General features: G+C 61.6%; 1 protein-coding gene across 1 annotated transcript; it reads right to left on the bottom strand.

The window, feature by feature from the left end:
* Positions 1–3,235: 3,235 nt before the first annotated feature.
* SCAMP4 (secretory carrier membrane protein 4) lies at positions 3,236–14,445 on the bottom strand. Its single transcript, XM_065873868.1, has 7 exons — positions 14,371–14,445; positions 13,767–13,815; positions 12,475–12,603; positions 12,028–12,184; positions 10,213–10,314; positions 5,096–5,213; positions 3,236–3,415 (listed from the first exon to the last, which is right to left on the bottom strand). Exons 1-7 carry the CDS (start codon positions 14,443–14,445, stop codon positions 3,236–3,238), a joined length of 810 nt encoding a protein of 269 aa, XP_065729940.1.
* Between the last annotated feature and the right edge of the window lie 336 nt (positions 14,446–14,781).

Below are 14,781 nucleotides of genomic sequence, written 5' to 3'. Positions count from 1 at the left end.
ACTGGGGGGCTACTGGCATCAAGGGGGTGGGGCCAGCAAGGCTGCTCCACACCCCGCAGCACCCCAGACGGTCCTCAGAAGATGCTCCAACCCCAGTGCTCACAGTGCCCAGGGGACCCCGAGCTGGAGGACAACTGGTGAGAAGCTGTCAGCTATCAACTACTCACAACTTGCAGGACCTGCCTGGTCCGCCGGCCTCCTGTCACCAGAGGTGACCTGTCGCTGCTCCTGACCAAGGTCAGCCCCTCCCCTCGGATCCCACTGAGGATGCCCTCAGCCCAGCCTCCCCTGCAGGAAGGCTCCCACGGGCATCTGCAGGTGCCGTGCCCCCACCCTCACCTGCACCCCTTCCCCCGTGAATGATGCTCTCGTCCATCCCAGGGACCCATCCCCAAAGCCAAGCCCCTCGGTGCAGCCTCAGTTCTCTTTCCCTGGATGGGCTGAGCGGTGGCCCGGAACTTGTGACCTTACTTGGAAACAGGGTCTTTTCAGATGTATTAAAGGTAAGGATCCAGCTGAGATCATGCCGGATGTGGGGTGGGCCCCAAATCCAAGGATGGTTTCCTCGTAAGAGACAGAAGAGAAGGCTGTGAGGACAGAGGCAGAGCCTGGAGCGCCCTGAGGGTTGGAGAAGCAGGAAGGACCCTCCCCTGGAGTCTGGAGGGAGTGCAGTCCGGCCACACCTGGATCCAGAACCGGGAGGGATAAATCCTTCGTTTAGGTCCCAGGTCAGTGGTCCCGTCACGGCCACCCCAGCAGACGGTCCCCTTCTCGACCTGGCCCTGGTCCCCGCACCTCCACCCTGTCCTGTGTCCCCGTCACCTCTGAGCCAAGGACGCAGATGCCCTTCCCCAGACCCACGTCCCCCACACCGACAGGTGAGCCCTACACCGCCCGCGACCCAGCACCGCAGACAGCGCGGCTCACACATGTGTATCCCCTCAGCTCGGCAGGGCAGAGCCCGAGATCCGGGGTCCCAGGCTGGCTCCTGCCCAGGGACCACCTGCCTTCCTCCGCCCCCACTCTCCCCTGGCTTCCGGGGTTCCCCAGAAGCTCAGAGCGGCCTCACCCCATCTCTGCCTCTGCCTTCACATGGCCCCTCCCCGTGTGTGTCCAAACGGCCCCCTCTTAAGGACACCAGTCCTACTGCGTTAGGACCACCTGCTTCTGTGTGACCTCCCCTTAACTAACTATTCCCGCAAAGACCCCGTTCCCACACAGGTCCCACTCTGAGGTGCTGGGTCAGGACTTCACGTGAACTTGGGGGGACGCAAGGAAACCCACGCCACTTGCTCTGGTTTCCGTCTGCCTCCTCTCTGCTGACTTCGTTTCCTTCCCCGGGTGTCCGTGAGGTAACAGACCCGCCACCGCTCTCCTGTGTCCACTCCACCACCAGGGCCCCCCGTGAGCCGGGCTGGGGCCTCTGCAGACCCACACCGCTCCTATCTCAGCCACTTCAGCCCTCGTGTCTCCTTCACGGCAAGTGGCGCTGGTGTCTCACTTCCTGCAAATTTTCTTTTTCAGATGAAAGCGGTTGAGCATGAAGAAAATGTGACAGAAAGCAAGAACACGAAGGGACATGGCTTGCGGGTGAGGTTCCGCGGTGGGTGGGGCAGGGTAGCGGGCAGGGGCGGCCGGCAGCGTGGACGGCACTCTGCCCAGTGCACAGCCTGGTCCTGGTTTATCCCACCTGAGGCCGTGGGCGCTGGGATCCAGGGGAGGAAGGCCCCGGAGGTGATACCACATGGCGCCAAAAACAGCCCCCACGGAGGCTCCTCTGATGCAGAAAGGATGTCTTTATTTCCTGGATATTCTCACGTAACAAAAACCACAACGCACACAGCGAGGAACGGGGTGGGGGTGGGTGCTGTGGGCGATCCCGGGCTGGCTGACGCCTGCTCATCGCCCGTCACTGGTGGCGCCCCGCTCACGCGAGACTCGGCCCCACGGGGAGAGCGGCGCACGCCTCCGTCACGGGAGGTGACCTTGAGGACGCCATCTCAGGGGCCCATTAGGGTCCCAGACCCAGGCGCTTTCTCGCAGCCACCTTCGGGCACCGCGGGGTGGTCAGCACGAGTAGCCAAGCAAGCAGGCAGAGGCGTGGGGGGCGGCCCAGCTGGTGCGACAGGAAGGGCGTCCTGCCCCGAGGGCTGGGCGGCTAGGAGCCGAGGGGCAGCGTCCAGGGCGCCCGGGAGCCTGGACGGGGGCCCATCCACTCACACAGGCAGGTGCAGGCTGCTTGTCTGGGAAGGAGCTGGAAGGACCGGAGGGCAGAGCGAAGGGGCGGGTTCAGATTCCTAATAAGGCACAGACTTGTCACTCTCCTCTGTCCCCTCAGGGACTCCAACTCCTGGTCCCGCGGCCCCGGGAGGGCTGCGTGGACGGCAGCCCACGAGCCTCGGGCCCAGCACTCGGCCTGGCGCGTGCGCTCTGCGGAGATGCGTCTGGTTTCCCGTCCGCTTCCATCGGGGACAGACCGGCGGCTCCCCTTCCCCGCAGAGCGAGTTGGTCCCAGGTGTCAGATCTGACGAGGTCCTGCCTGAGGGTCCCAGCTCTAAGACCCCTCCGGGGGAGATGAGAGCGTCTCGGAATGAGCGTGGCCACGGTCAGGGGGACTGGAGGTAAGCTGCCAATGGACAGATGGACAGCCAGCCAGACGGGGTGAAGCTCAGATCATGGCACTGAGGCGGCAAGTCCACAAGAGGGCAAACGCATGGAGGATCCGGCTACCGTCAAGCCCCTCCGTCTCCCACCAGGGACCGGAACCTGGTGCTGGGAAGGCTTCCCTCTTTCCCTCTTACTGGAAGCTGGGCCGAGATGGAGGCCGGATGGAGGCCGGGAAGGGTGGACACAAGGCGGGGGCCCTTCTCCGCGTCAGCATCTCTGGAAAGGGGGCAGCCGCCCCACCTCTGACCTGCAAGGCCCGGGTCAGCCCCCCAAGACCCCGAGGGGAGAGGGTGTGGCTGCAGCACAGTGGACATCACGGGGACTAAACGCATTCAGGACCACAGGGGGTGGCCTTCTGCTGGACAGTGGCGGCCGGACAGCTTCTGGGCAGAGCTCGCAGGGAGCCCTGCTCTCAGGAGTGAGGTGAACGCGGGGGCGGGTTCCCGAGAGCCCCCGGGTCTGCCGTCCCGGCTGGCGGTGGGGCCTCACCAAACCCAGGGCAGTGGGAGTGGATGGCGAGGGGCAGGTGGGCCGGTGGAGGGCAGGCAGCAGTGCCGCCGGACTCCCCCTAAGGCCACTGGCTGCCGCTGGCCGGGTAGCTGGGCACGGTGGGGTACTCAGGCAGGCTGTTCCCCGAGAAGTTGTTGTACTGGGCCTCCCGGGACGGTGGATTCCGCCAGGCGCCTGTGCTCCACTCTGTCTGCGCCTTCTGGAAGCTCCCGCCAGCCCCGCGGTAGATGCTGTGCACCTGCGGGGGGTGGAAGAAAGGACGGTGGAGAGACCCACTTGGGTTCGAGGCGGGGCTTTTCTTAAACAGATGACAAACTGCAGGAACTTTAGGAAAAGCGCAGAAGCTGAGGCGGGGTGGGGGTGGGGGGCTCTGAAGGGCACGCCTGCGCTGTGACCACTGCCTGCCCGTCCGAGGGTCTCCGCCGCCCCAGCAGAAAGGGGCTCGTCCAGGACAGGTCTGCAGCCTGGCGACCACCCCGTGACTCAACCCCCGGGGCACATCAGGCCCTGGGCCCCCGTGTTGCCAAGCGCATCTCTGCAATGACTTCCTCAGCAGAGACCTCTGGGGACGGACCACTGCCTCCTCCCCACCATGCAGGAAGGCTGGGCCCCTCGGACACGGGGCTGGGCTATTTCTGGAAGTCCCAGCAAATCCACTAACTGAGAAGATGGCATTTGTTTTAACTTGAGGCTACTGAGCAGTGAAGCTGACGCTTTTGTCCTTTATCTTTCTCCTGTGCAATGGCCTCCCGGCGAACCCCCAAACCGGGGCAGTGCTGGGGACCCCGATGGGGCAGCTCTGCTCTGGAGGACTCGCTCAGCTCGGAACCCCTCCCGTCTGCTGCTGAGACGTTCCTGGTGGAACCGCAGCTGTCCCTGCACGGCCTTCGTCCCAGCATCTCCCCAAGCTTCCCGGGGTCTGCTTTCTGCTGGTTCCTCCTGCCCCCTTCGGGTCATCCATAGAGCCAGGGGACTTCAGGGGCAAACACGGAGGAGCAGGCACCCCTCTGTCCTTCCAGATGACCCAGGGCTCCGGAACAGTGCAGGCCTCAAAACCTGACAAAACAGTTGAGATCCCACGGCACAGAGGCTGGAAGGGACTCAAAACCCAGCTTTCAGGGACTTCCCCAGCGGTCCAGTGCTCAGGACTCTGCATTTTCACTGCCGAGGGTGCAGGTTCGATCCCCGGTCAGGGAGCTAAGATCCCACAAGCCCCACAGCATGGGGAAAAAAAAAAGAAAAAAAAAAGTTGTGGGTAGGGCTGGCTTCCCTGAGCAGCGGAACTGGGCGCACAGGAGGGGCACGGCCGAGAGGGTCACCACCGGGAAGGCCAGGTGGATACACCATCAGCCTCATCACCCGTCAGTTTCCACGTGGCCCCAGGACAACCCTCGTGCAGCCATTCCCACTGGAAGCCTCCAAACGCCTGGAGTGGGGCTGTCCAAGGAGAGCCCGTGATGGTGGAGCTGGTCGGCGCCAGACCCTCACAGCCTGAGCGCTCGGGAGGAGGTGGGTGCGATGGACGCAAGGAATTTTTAGTTTTAGTTAACTTTACTCAATTTGGATTTAACCGTAAACAGCGATTAGTGGCCGGCGGTGGCTGAACTGGCAGTGTGGACCACCCTCTGGGACACGCGTGCTAGGGGCTCTGGCAGGCAGTGGTCACCATCGGCCACAGGGCACTGTCTCCCCAAGTCCCTCCTCCCTGGAAGGCCATGTGGGCAGGACGGCAGGGCCCTGGCCTGAGCAGTCGAGGGTCCGGACCACAGAGGGTGTGCCCTGCTGACAGGGCTCACTTCACTTCCCAATGCTCAGTCTCCTGCTCCCAAAACAGGGTAAGACGAGCCCCCGGGGCTGGGAGGTCAGGACACAGGATGCGAGAGAGGAAGTGGGATGTCTCGGGACCCAGAGGAGTTACCTTCATGATCGTGATGGCCATCATGGCGGCCGACATGGAGAACATGATGGCCGGAAGCAGCATGACCACGGCGGCCCCAACACTGGTCTGGAAGAACCCAATCGCGGCCAGCCAACCACTGCAAGGGGCGAGAGAGCGTGTGGGAGCCGGCATGACCGTCAGACAAGGGCCCACCATCCCTCATATGTAAAGAGCTCCAATAAATCAACAAGAAAAAGGTAAATGACCGGCAGAGAAAATGGGCAATTCACAAGGAGCAACAATCTTAGGAAGCGATGCTCGAACCCACCAACAAAGATGTGCAAGATAGAAAAAGTCTCGTTCTCACACCATCGTCCCGCCAAACATCGTGAGGGAATGGAGAAACAGACACTACTTTGTCAGTGTGGGGTGCACCCTTCCTGGAGGGCAATGGGGTGTGACCTACAACAAGACTTAAGTGCTCATTCCTTTTTCTTTTTTTTTTTGTGGTACGCGGGCCTCTCACTGTTGTGGCCTCTCCCGTCGTGGAGCACAGGCTCCGGACACGCAGGCTCAGCGGCCATGGCTCACGGGCCCGGCCGCCCGGCAGCATGTGGGATCTTCCCGGACCAGGGCACGAACCTGTGTCCCCTGCATCGGCAGGCGGACTCTCAACCACTGCGCCACCAGGGAAGCCCCAGCGCTCATTCCTTTTCCCCCAGCTATTTCACTTGTAAAAATTTATGCCACGGCCATTGTTTGTAAGAAGGAAAAGCTGAGGGTAACCTGTAAACGCCCACTGGCTGGGAATGACTGGAACATCAGTTTGCTAAGGAGACAGCAAAACAAGAGAAAAGCTGGTGGTCTCTGGGTACGTCCCTAGTCCACATGCGGAAGAACACCCATCTGGTCTCTGGGAGGGAGAGGCAGGAAATAGGGTGTTTTTGACAATGTTTCTTCTTAGCAAGTAATGACACCGCACTGTTCAAGATTCAGGAAATTAAAAAAAAAAACACAATAGACAGTCTCTCTCCTGCCGACCCCCTCCCCAGCCCACAGGGAACTGGTGTAGCTCATCTACTATATATCCATCCTGAGAGAGTTTATAAGATGTATGCAACCCGCTGCAGGCACACACGAACAGGCCTCGCCCCTCTGTGAAACCAGGAGAGACGTCCTTGTGTACAAACAAGGACAGCAGAACACGCTGCTTTGCACTTTGAGGGGTATGAGCACAGCCGAGCGGCTGGGGGACTCAAGTAGGTAGACAGGCAGATGGGGCTGGGCCAGTGGGGGGCTGGATGCTGTCCTGTGGGCTCCCGGGAGGGGAGGAAGGGCTGGCTCTGCTGGGGGAGGGGCCCCTCTGGGGACCAATGATCTCGCATCGGATCTGGGGCCATGGATCCTGGCCACTGGGGAGGGTGGGGCTGTAGGATGCGGACCTGCTCCATGGCCCAGACTCCCAGAGGGACCAGCAGCCGGAGCTTCCAGAGAGCAGTATCACCAACAGCCCAGGGTGACCCACTCAGGACAGTGGGTGATAAACCAGCCTCGACCAGCTACGGACAGATGTACAGAGCCTGCTGCACCCACCAGGTGGGTCAGCCAAGGCAAGCAGCAGTGGGGGGAGGGCAGGGAGGATGACAGGCCTGGAGACAAGGCGGCAGGGACACGAGGGTGCCAGGCCAGGTGCCCCCCCAAGGCCACTCGGCCAGGAGCTCGAGGGGACAGAGCCAGGGATTTGGGGACAGAAGGTGCAAAAGGACAGCACAGGGGTGCAGCCTGCAAAGGCTATGGCAGGGCCTGGCAGCTCCTCAGACAGCTAAACAGTTACTGTGTTGCCCAGCAATTCCACAACCAGGTGGAAGAGGAATGAGAACACACATTCACACGGATACCTGTAGAAACCGCACAGCAGAACGACTAGCAATAACAGACAGGCACACACAACCCGAACGTCCACCATGTGTCCGTGAATGGACACACATACCGTGTCCCTCCACACACGGGAGCATCACTCAGCCACGAAAAGGGGTGAAGCCCCGACACTCGCTACCACGTGGACGGACCCTGAGAACACGACGCTCAGTGAGAGAAGCAAGACACAGAAGGACACACAGAGTGTGATTCCACTGATGGGAAACGTTCAGTATAGGCAAGTCCACAGACACAGAGAGGGGATGCGTGGTTGTCAGGGGCTGGGGAGGGGGTGTGGGTGACTGATGATGGGGACGGGCTTCTTTTTGGGGTGACGGAATGTTCTGGAATTGGATAGAGGTGATGAACCTCTATCCTTGTAAATACACTGAAAACCACTGAATCATGCGCTTAAGAGGTTGCCTTTCTGGCTGTGAAGGCACCTAGATAAAGCCCCTACCATGGAGACTACAGACCGTCGAGCTCACAGATCAGAGAGGGGTTCACACCTCACCTGGAGTCTGATGTGAACCAACCGCAAAGGCCAAACGTTAACAACCCACAGGGATCCCAGAGGGGAAAGACCTGTCACGGAAACACTGCGGAAACCTTTGACACCTGCAGGTGGGGAAGAGCACTGCACCCGCCATGTGTGGTCGAGGCGAGGACGTCAGATGTGGGCGGGGAGTTGGCTGAGTGGTGGGCGGCGGGCTCTGCCCCGGGTCCGTGAATCTCTAAGGAGCCCCACGTGAGGTCACGAGAGAGCAGGAAGGACACGTCTGAGCACCTGAGGTGCTGGGGTCACTGTTGGTTTCCTGGCGCAAAGCAGCATCGCGGCCTTTTACGTATAAGACATCTCAGAGGTTTTAAAAGTCCGCCTCCTGCACGGACTCACAGAGAAGCATCTGGGGTGAGCAGGGAGGGACAGACCTGCGGGCCCGGGACTGGCTGGGAGCCGGTGCCCCCGGAAGGCATCCCCGAGGCTCCACACGCTGACCCCCGAGTGGTCCCCTCGCTCCCTGGAGGTGACCTGCGGGACTGTGGCCACCTGGGCAGGAGGGTGAGACCCTGGGAACAGGGAGACCCCAGCCAGCCAGAAGGAGACCCCAGGAATGGGCAGACCCCGGGAGGGGAGGCTCAGCAGCGGGGCAGACCCCAGGCGGGGGAAGCCCAGGCTGGCCCGTCAGGGTGAATGCAGACAGGCAGAGCTGCAGCTCCTTGGCCCCAGCCCCAGCACTGAGCCCTGAGGCGGCCTCCGGGCCAGGCGCCATCTACTCCCCCACATCTGTGGAGCCCGGGGGTCCCCGTACGGGACCAGAGCCAGGACAGCTGCCCACACCGGCAGGAAGGGGAGGGCCTTGGGTACCAGGTACGGAGCCTAACCCTGACCCTAACCCTTGCCCCCATCCATGCCTGTCCCCCTGTCTGCAAACTAGGAAGTCAGGAGACCCCTTCAAGGGGAGCAAATGAGCCAGCCCTTGGGAGGTGCCCAAGCCTCCCTGCACACCCAGGAGCACTGTCACCGTCACTGTCACCGTTGTTATTACTACCCCCCTCCCCCTCCCCACGACTTCCCAGACAAGGGCAACGTCTCGGGGCAGCCCCTGCGCGAGGTGAGGTCACCAGCTGGGGAGGCCCCCACGGGAGGTGGGAAGGTCGGCTCCAATGTTCCCTTTCTGCAGGCTGGGCCCCAAGGAAGGTGTGCGCCCTGCCCGTCCGCGCAGAAACCACGGCGATGGGGGGCCAGGCAGAAGGCGGCTGGGTGCCAGCATGAGGCCACGTCTGGAACCAGACCTCGGGGGCTCCCCGTCCCAACACCGCCTATGCAAACGTGGAGTCCACCCGGGCACCTACTCTCCCGCTGGATCTGGGGTCTCGGCCGTGCCTGGGGGTCGCCAGTGAATCCCTGCACTTGGGGTGGTCCTGAGGACCCCACACTCGCATCTGGGAAGGCATCGGCGGAGAGGAGGCCCAGCATTCAGGGTCTGCTCACCATGCGGGGAGGGAGCAATGTCAGGAACCCGGAGAGACGCACCCTGGAGATGACCCTGGGTGACAGGCTCCATCCTGGGGAGGGGTGAAGGCCCGGCAGCAAATGGACACCGAGAGGCCGTGCAACCTCAGCGGGGCCTCAAGAAAAAGAGCACGCGCAGCTCACCACTGCCAAGGGCACGTGGCGGCCATCCCCGCGGACACGGCAGAGTGACGGGGACGGACACCTAGAAGGCAATGGCAACAGGCGCCCCCCACCCAGGAGCCAGAAGATCCACCAGAGGGCGTGACCCAGAAGACTCCCCGCCGCTCACACGGGCAAGGTCCCGACACGCCGAGATATTCTACCAAGAGATGCGGGGACATGCCAGGCGGCACATGAGGCAGGAAGAGCAACCGCCCAGCGCCACCTCTGGGCACTGCCTGCCGCAGACGGACCCACTGCCCCGACACTGCCACGTCCTTCCCCAGGGCCCCGCAGATGTGGCACCTTAGGTGGCAAAAGGGACTTTCCAGGTGGGATTAAGTTAAAGCCCCTGAGACAGGGATGACCCTGGATTCCCCGGGGGGCCTAGCATCATCCTAGGGTCCCTATAAGAGGGAGGCGGGAGGGTCAGAGGCAGAGAGAGACGGGAGATGCTGCGCTGCTGGCTGTGAGGATGCAGGAGGGGCCGGGAGCCAGGGAGGCGGCGCCTCTAGAAGCTGGAAAAGGCGGGAACAGATGCTGCCCTGGAGCGTCCGGAAGGACCAGCCCTGCCCACTCACAGGTTAAAGTGAGTTCTGACCTCCAGAATGTGACATAAGTTTCTTTCATTTCAAGTCACTAAATCTGGAGTAATTTGTTACAGTAGCCACAGAAACCTCGTATGATACCCCAAAAGCAAACAAATGGAAAACGGCTCACGCCCTAGATGGTAGGCCTAGGCACAGGTGGCCGCTCAGGGCAGGCCCTCGAGCTGCTCTCCCACCCCCCAGACACACCATGGACCACGCTTCCCAGATCCTCCTGGGGCCGGGTGACCACGCATGAGGCGGCAGAAGGTGGGCGGATCTGCCGCACCCGGCCCCCGGAGCCGGCAGCTCCCTGGAGGGTTGACGAGAGCAAGGAGCAAACGTCAGCCCTGTGTCAGCTGTCAGAGTTTTGGGGTCCTCGTCACAGAGCTCAGCCTGCACTAACGGTACGAGCAAGTGACTCGTGGTCCCAGAGCTGACCCCGCTCGTTGCGGGCTCTCGGGGGCCCTGCTCACCATGCGCCCCATCCCGAGAAGCCAATAGCCTGGATGACGGTCAGGACGAACTGAGCTCCGAAGATGAAGAAAAACGCCATGAAATTGAAGGAGCTGTCAGATCTGGAGGAAAGGAAAACAGCCATTACTGAGGCCGAGAAGGAAGAGGCAGAGGCTGCAGGAGTGGGACGGCCCCTCCCCTGCAGTTCCCGTCAGGAGGGGCCCAGCACTGCCCTTCCCAGAGGATGTCACCCAGACACACTCCTCCTGGGAAGTTTAAGAGCCTCCTGCGTCCTAAGGACATGCCCGCACCCGCGTGGCCCAAGGGAGATTCATCGTGGATTTGAGGTGCTCTGCATGCTGGACCCATGCCTGCTGCCCCGGACAAGGGAGGCTGCACGGGGCTCACCCAGGCCGCTTCCAGCTCATGAAAGGAGGGCAGGCGCCGGGGAACCCAAAGCAGAGGAAGGCTGGGGGAGGCAGGGATGCTCGCGTAGCTCAGGGCTGCTCCCAGGCAGTCCCCGAAGCCCTCGGGGGTCCCCGTTCCTGCGCACGGTCACACCAGCCAGCCTGGGGCCTCAAGCAACAGGCCCCTTTTGCTTCAGCACATGTGAGCAGGTTTCTGATTCTTGCCCCCAAGAGGGCACCAGGGGCCCTGTATGACTCCCACTGAGTCTTGGATTCAGGGACCTTCCAGGGGCAAACATGGCACACACCTGAGTAGCAGGGGGCTGGCTGGGGTTGAACTCACAGAGCAAGATTCACAGCACCCAAAAGGTGGCAACAACTCAAACGCCCATCAACGGATGATGGATAAACAGCTGTGGGGGGACTTCCCTGGTGGCGCAGTGGTTAAGAATCCGCCTGCCAATGCAGGGGACGCGGGTTTGAGCCCCGATCCAGGAAGATCCCACATGCCGCGGAGCAGCTAAGCCCACGCGCCACAACTACTGAGCCTGTGCTCTGGAGCCTCTGAGCCACAACTACTGAGCCCTTGTGCGGCAACTACTGAAGCCCGTGCACCTAGAGCCCGTGCTCGGCAACAAGAGAAGCCACCGCAATAAGAAGCCCGCGCACCGCAACGAAGAGTAGCCACTGCTCTCTGTAACTAAGGAAAGCCTGAGCACAGCAACGAAGACCCAACACAGCCAAAAAAAAAACCCCACGATATTATTAAACAAAACAGAACAAAACAAAACCTGCTGTCCCTCCATACACGGGGGCACCACTCAGCCACGAAAAGGGGTGAAGCCCCGACACTCACTACAGCGTGGATGGACCCTGAGAACACGATGCTCAGTGAGAGAAGCCAGACACAGAAGGACATGCAGTGTGTGATTCCACAGACAGGAAACGTCTAGAACAGGCAGATCCACAGACACAGAGAGCAGGTTCATGGTTGTCGGGGGCTAGGGAGCGGGATGGGGGGATGCTAATGGGCACGAGGTTTCTCTTTGGGGTTTTAGACAGTGGTGGTTGTGCAACCTTGTGAAGATACTAGAAACACTGAACGGTTAAGCAGGTGAGCTGGATAATATGTAAAAATATTATCTCAATAAAATTATTAGAAGTGAACAAAACAGGCAGCAGCTGGTTTTGGCCCGTGGGCCGTTGCCTGCAGACCCGATATAAAGTGCCATCCAAACTGGACAAGAGGAGGGGGCAGAGCTCACGCCTGGGCCCGGCGGCAGATGCAGACCACGATGCAGCCCACGCGGGGCTGGGCACGGAGGGGAGCGCACGCGGTGAGGTAGCCTGTTCCCCTCAGTTTGGGGCTGTCAGCACCAGACACTCCCCGAGGGCCCCTGGAGGGTGCAGGCCGCCCGCCCCACTCACCGGAAGGCCTTGTATGCGGGCCGGAACCAGCACACGTAGCCGCAGGGGGAGAAGAGCAGCAGCCAGACCAGGGCCAGACCGAAGTTGGCTCCCGAGCCGCCGGCGATCCACCAGGCCAGGCAGGCGATGAGGTTGACGCCCAGGGTGGCGCAGTAGACTGTGGGGAGGGGCGAAGTGGGAGAGAGGAGCTGAGCCGGGACACCCCCCCACCCCTGGACGGCAGCTCCCATGAGTGCAGGGACCCCGAGGCCAGAGAAGGGTCCAGAGGGCCCAGCCCCGCCACCTGCTCCATCCACACCGGACAGGAGCTCAGCAGAAAGGAGCTTTAGCACCAAACCCTCAGGCTCTCACCGCCCGGGTGCAGGGCGGCCTCCTAGCCTGCCCCTGTCCCAGGCTTGGGTCCCTGGGTGGTGCAGGTGGCCCCCCATTCCTGCCCTGTCCACTCACACAGCCACAGGCGGTAGATCCTCTTCACCAGGACCTGGTGCTCGATAGGGATCTCATCAGAGAAGTTCTGGTAGAAGCAGGGCTTCAGGGGGATGAACTTGGGCAGTGGGGGGAAGTTGTTCTCCTTTTCTGCAGGGACACAGGGGCCAGAACAAAACCCACACTGCAATCAGCTTGTAGCGGCCCCAAAGATGCGCCCATCTGGTCCCAGGACCTGTGGACATGTCACCTCACGGGGCAGAGGGGACTTTGCAGGTGGGACTAAGTTAAGGCCCCTGGGATGGGGAGGACCCTGGATTCCCCGAGGGGCCCAGCGTCATCACAGGGTCCTTGTAAGAGGGAGGCGGGAGGAGCAGATGCAGAGAGAGATGGGAGATGCTGCACTGCTGGCTGTGAGGATGCAGGAGGGGCTGCGAGCCAGGGATGCGGCACCTCTAGAAGCTGGAAAAGGCGGGAACCACTGCTCCCCTGGAGCCTCCGGCAGGACCAGCCCTGCCCACACCTGGATTCAGCCCCGTGAGACCCCAGTCGGGCTCCTGACCTCAGGACTGTCAGAGAACAAATTTTATTTTAAATCACTGAGTTTGTGGTGATTTCTCAGAAGTCACAGGAACACACACAGACTCCATGACAGGGCCCACGTGCCATTCACACCTTTGACTCCAGGGAAGGTTCTGGCACTCGGGACATATGAACTTCCCAGGGCGGCTATAACAAAATGACCACAGACTGGGGGGCTTAACACAAGAGAGATTTATCCATCTCCATTCTGGACACCAGATGACTGAGATCCAGGTGTGACAGGGCCACGCTCCCTCCACACGCTCCAGGGGAGGGTCCTTCCTGCCCTTTCCAGCTTCTGGGGGCTCCAGGCGTCCTGCGCTTGTGGACCCGTCCCTCCAGTGTCCGCCCCCATCTTCCCTGGCTTCTGTGTGTCTGTGCCCACATTTCCTCCTTCTTAGGACGTCTGCCATGAGACATCAGGGCCACCCTATTCCATTGGGACCTCAAATTAAGTTACATCTGCAATAGGGTCCTTCCTGTTCCAGGGTCCCGGGGTCCAGACTTCATGGTTTTCAACACGAAACTTTTCTGGTCTCGCGTGTCCCCCGGCACAGGGGCCGTGCTCATCTCTGTATGGCTCCATTTTAGCGCACGCGCTGCCATGGCAGGCACTGCACGGGCCTCAATAGGGACGTGATCCTGCCCGCAGCACAGCGTCCAGCGCCCAAGCGCTTCCCAGAGAGATGGAGAAGCCGGAACCCTCGCTGTGCGACGCGGCCAGGACTCACCTGACATTTCCGCTGTGAAGACAGGGCAGGGGCAGAAGCCTGCAGCCACCTGGAGGGGAGACAGTCACAGTCAGGGGGTCCCCATGTCTGCTGGGTGACCCCAACGCTAGCTGCAGACCCAGAGGGCTACCGCGGGCACCGTCCTAACCACCAAACTGTCCACAGGGGTATCTGGGCTCTTGGCCCAAAGGCTGGCCCAGACCTGAACATGCGATCCCAGTCACCACCTCACCTCAGAGCCCCCCAGGCAGCCTGGCACTTATGCAAGGGGAGGCGTCAGGCCAGAGGATCCCGGCAACCCACCCCCACTGCCCTCCTGCCTCATCTCCCCCACCCCCCGAACTTCCCCTTTATCCACGGATGGCTCTGAGCACCTCCTGTGGCCACAAAGAATCTCTGAATCACCGATAAATGGGTCCATGCTCATTGCTGTGTGACCTCAGGCAAACCACACAACCTCTCTGGTCTGCGGTTTTGCCCTTGTGAGTCTTGCAAGGCCAAGGACCCCACTGCAATCCAAGTAAAACGCCAGGGGACAGACCCGGCACCCAGCGGCCCTGCCCAGAAGGAGCCCAGGAGCCCATGTCACAGAGCAGCCCCTCACAGGAGACACCACCGAGGCGTGTAACTGAGCTGAATTCACCTGTTCCACGAGGGCCCTGTGGGCAGATGGTACCATCTTCAGGAAACGGGCCAGGCAATGTGGCCATGCCTAGTGCCCACCTGGCCGTCACGGTACAGCTGGCCCTGCACTGCCCCCTGTGCCTGGCACCAGAGTGGGTGGGGGAGCCCTGCCTGGAGGTGGTCCAGGTGGGAAGGAGCCAGTGACCGAGAGTTCCCTGGGTCCACCCCCCGGCCCCCTGCTCAGTGAGGGCCCCACCGGGACCCTCAGCCCGGCCTGGCCCTGCCCTCCTGCCTGCAGGCCCCACTGTCTGCCCACTGCTCCAGCTCTGGCCGAGCCCCCCTGCCCTGTCCCCACGGGCTGGGAGCATCCCTGGGCTGGGGGCTGGAGCGG

This window comes from Phocoena phocoena, chromosome 3 (genome assembly GCF_963924675.1).
Source record: "Phocoena phocoena chromosome 3, mPhoPho1.1, whole genome shotgun sequence".
In the NCBI taxonomy this organism is placed as follows: domain Eukaryota; kingdom Metazoa; phylum Chordata; class Mammalia; order Artiodactyla; family Phocoenidae; genus Phocoena; species Phocoena phocoena.
The sequence above is the reverse complement of the archived record's forward strand: the minus strand, read 5'-3'. Positions and strand labels throughout refer to the sequence as shown.

What these genes read in the sequence shown, in the direction of transcription:
- SCAMP4 (XM_065873868.1), bottom strand. Translation starts at nt 14,445, where the DNA reads ATGGTACCATCTGCCCACAGGGCCCTCGTGGAACAGGTGAATTCAGCT. An exon ending in CTTCACAGCGGAAATGTCAG is followed by an intron (nt 12,604 to 13,766) that starts GTGAGTCCTGGC and finishes GTGTCCCTGCAG; the next exon opens with AAAAGGAGAACAACTTCCCC. An exon ending in CCCGCATACAAGGCCTTCCG is followed by an intron (nt 10,315 to 12,027) that starts GTGAGTGGGGCG and finishes CCTTTCCTCCAG; the next exon opens with ATCTGACAGCTCCTTCAATT.